General features: G+C 34.1%; 1 protein-coding gene across 1 annotated transcript; it reads left to right on the top strand.

The window, feature by feature from the left end:
- Positions 1-762: 762 nt before the first annotated feature.
- On the top strand, positions 763-2,062 carry LOC110115993. The gene is made up of 3 exons (XM_020849416.2): positions 763-1,024; positions 1,101-1,206; positions 1,288-2,062. The coding sequence occupies exons 1-3, from the start codon at positions 852-854 to the stop codon at positions 1,600-1,602; spliced, it is 594 nt and encodes a 197-aa protein (XP_020705075.1). The 5' UTR covers positions 763-851; the 3' UTR covers positions 1,603-2,062.
- The last annotated feature ends 235 nt before the right edge of the window (positions 2,063-2,297 follow it).

The following is a 2,297-nucleotide window of genomic DNA, read 5'->3' as shown; positions in this document are numbered from 1 at the left end:
ATATACTAATGTAGATCTTTGCGATCCAACTCGGTTATCTTTTGTTTGTTTCTCTGAGAATAAGTTATTTAAAATAAAAGGTCTCTTTTACGTTTGAGGTACTTTATCCAAATTTTAGTTTTTTTAATGAAGAATACTTATTATTAAAAGTTATTTTATTTAAAAATTAATGAAAATACTTTAGTTTAGTCAATACTATACGTAAAATTTTCTATTCAACGAGGATATTTATTAGCGTATTTAAATTGTTTTATTTAAGATAAACTTGGACCTCAATCCTTGTGGAAGTTTTATTGTTTTTTAGTGAATCTGATTTTAATATGAAAAAAAAAAGAAAATTCCGATTATGAAGTCTCGTTATCCGGCTTCAATAATTCTAAAAAAAAGAAAAAAAAAACGTCACCCAACAACTGCTAATTTAAAACTATTAAAGAAATAAAATAATTATAAAATTATGTTCGTCATATCTAGCTGGCAGGATGAGAAAGAAAGATCTAACGTTATTTTAATAATGATAAAATTAAAAAACTAACATGTGATACCTTCATTTTTTTTTAAAACTATGTTCGAAATATCGTCATCAGTTTTACCATTTTTATTTTCCAAAAATAAAATAAAAAAATTTTACCTTCTATTTTTCATTAAAAAAAAAAATCAATGGCGGCCATGAGGCCATCTGTGTTTCTCTCTCCTCCTCTGCTCGCCAGTTCATCCCATAAATACAGCCCTGACCTTCTCACCTTGTACCAATTCTCTCTTACGCACTATCCGTCCTCCTTCGTTTTCTTCAGCATCTCACATTTCTTTTTCTGCTTGCTCTTCCTTTTCTCGAATACGAAAGCAAATAAGAGATGGTGGGCTCAAACTGCAAGATTGAAACCTCCGACGCTTCCCTCCCACTTACATCTCTTAATCACATCTCCATCGTCTGCCGATCTGTCGAGGAATCCCTCAATTTCTACCAGAAGGTTCTTGGCTTCTTTCCCATTAGAAGACCTGGCTCCTTCGACTTCGATGGCGCCTGGTATTTTTTTCTCTGAGTTTTTATACGAATCTGAGATCTTTTTCAGATTAATTAATTGAAAAAATCTATGTAATAGGCTGTTCAATTATGGCATCGGCATCCACCTTCTGCAATCAGAAAACCCCAAAAGCATGCCGATAAAAGCCGAGATAAATCCGAAGGACAACCATATATCATTCCAGGTACTGATACTCTGTCAATATGTTCTGTTCTTCATCGGTGTTTACTCTAAACGGATATTCTAATATTGAATTATTTTGTAGTGCGAGAGCTTGAGTTTAGTTGAGAATAAGCTAAAGGAGATGGGGATTAGCTACGTTCAGAGGACAGTGGAGGAAGGAGGGATCTTTGTTGATCAGATCTTCTTTCATGACCCAGATGGCTTCATGGTAGAGATCTGTAACTGTGAGAACCTTCCGGTCATCCCTTTGCCCGCCGCGGTTCAGGTGGCCGGCGTTTGTAAGAGGGTTGGCTGCCTTGTCAAGCAGCAGCAGCAGCAGCAGCAGCAGCAGCAGAAGGTTGGCCAGTGCCTCTCGCCGGCAATCCATGTCAAGGAGGCTCATATCCCCTGTGCATGAAGTGGACCAAAAAAATATCTCATTAAAAAAAAAATGGGCATTCATAATTCATGCATGATGTGATCTAAAAAATGAACCATATATTATTTTGGGTGCAGCATGCATTAATTATTTGAAGTGAGATGCCGTTTTTATTTTAATGATGGTAGGTAGACTAGTAGTTTTTTATTTCCTCAAAACCTAATGTAGGTTTATGGATCAATTTCATATGTTATTTTGTATTAATTTATATTAATGAATTCATATTTATTAATATAAAATAATATGAAATAATATATTAAGTCGAATAATATATACTCTCCTTGAATGAGAGGAATTATTAGGTGGTGATTTGCACGGTTGTGCAAAGTTGAATTTAGGGTCTTGGATTTTAATGAACTCTTATGTATATGTATTCTTATGGAGTGTTGGTGGCTCATGAGTGTGAGGTAATAGAAATATTTTATATGCATTGAATCTATACATTTCTATGATAAATATAATAATTTACTCATAATATCCACTTGGTGACTCATATTTGAGAGAGAGAGAGAGAGAGAAGGAGATGTTATAAGATTATTTGATGGGTCGAAGGGAGTTATAAATCAAATTTGGTTTAGTATAGTCTAGGTTTAGTGGAGAGCCCTTCTTAGAATTTTGAGTGAATTTTTATGGTGAAATGGATGAGAAACTAATATGGGAGTGCGAGGAAATAA

This window comes from Dendrobium catenatum, unplaced genomic scaffold, assembly GCF_001605985.2.
Source record: "Dendrobium catenatum unplaced genomic scaffold, ASM160598v2 fragScaff_scaffold_231, whole genome shotgun sequence".
In the NCBI taxonomy this organism is placed as follows: domain Eukaryota; kingdom Viridiplantae; phylum Streptophyta; class Magnoliopsida; order Asparagales; family Orchidaceae; genus Dendrobium; species Dendrobium catenatum.
The sequence above is the reverse complement of the archived record's forward strand: the minus strand, read 5'-3'. Positions and strand labels throughout refer to the sequence as shown.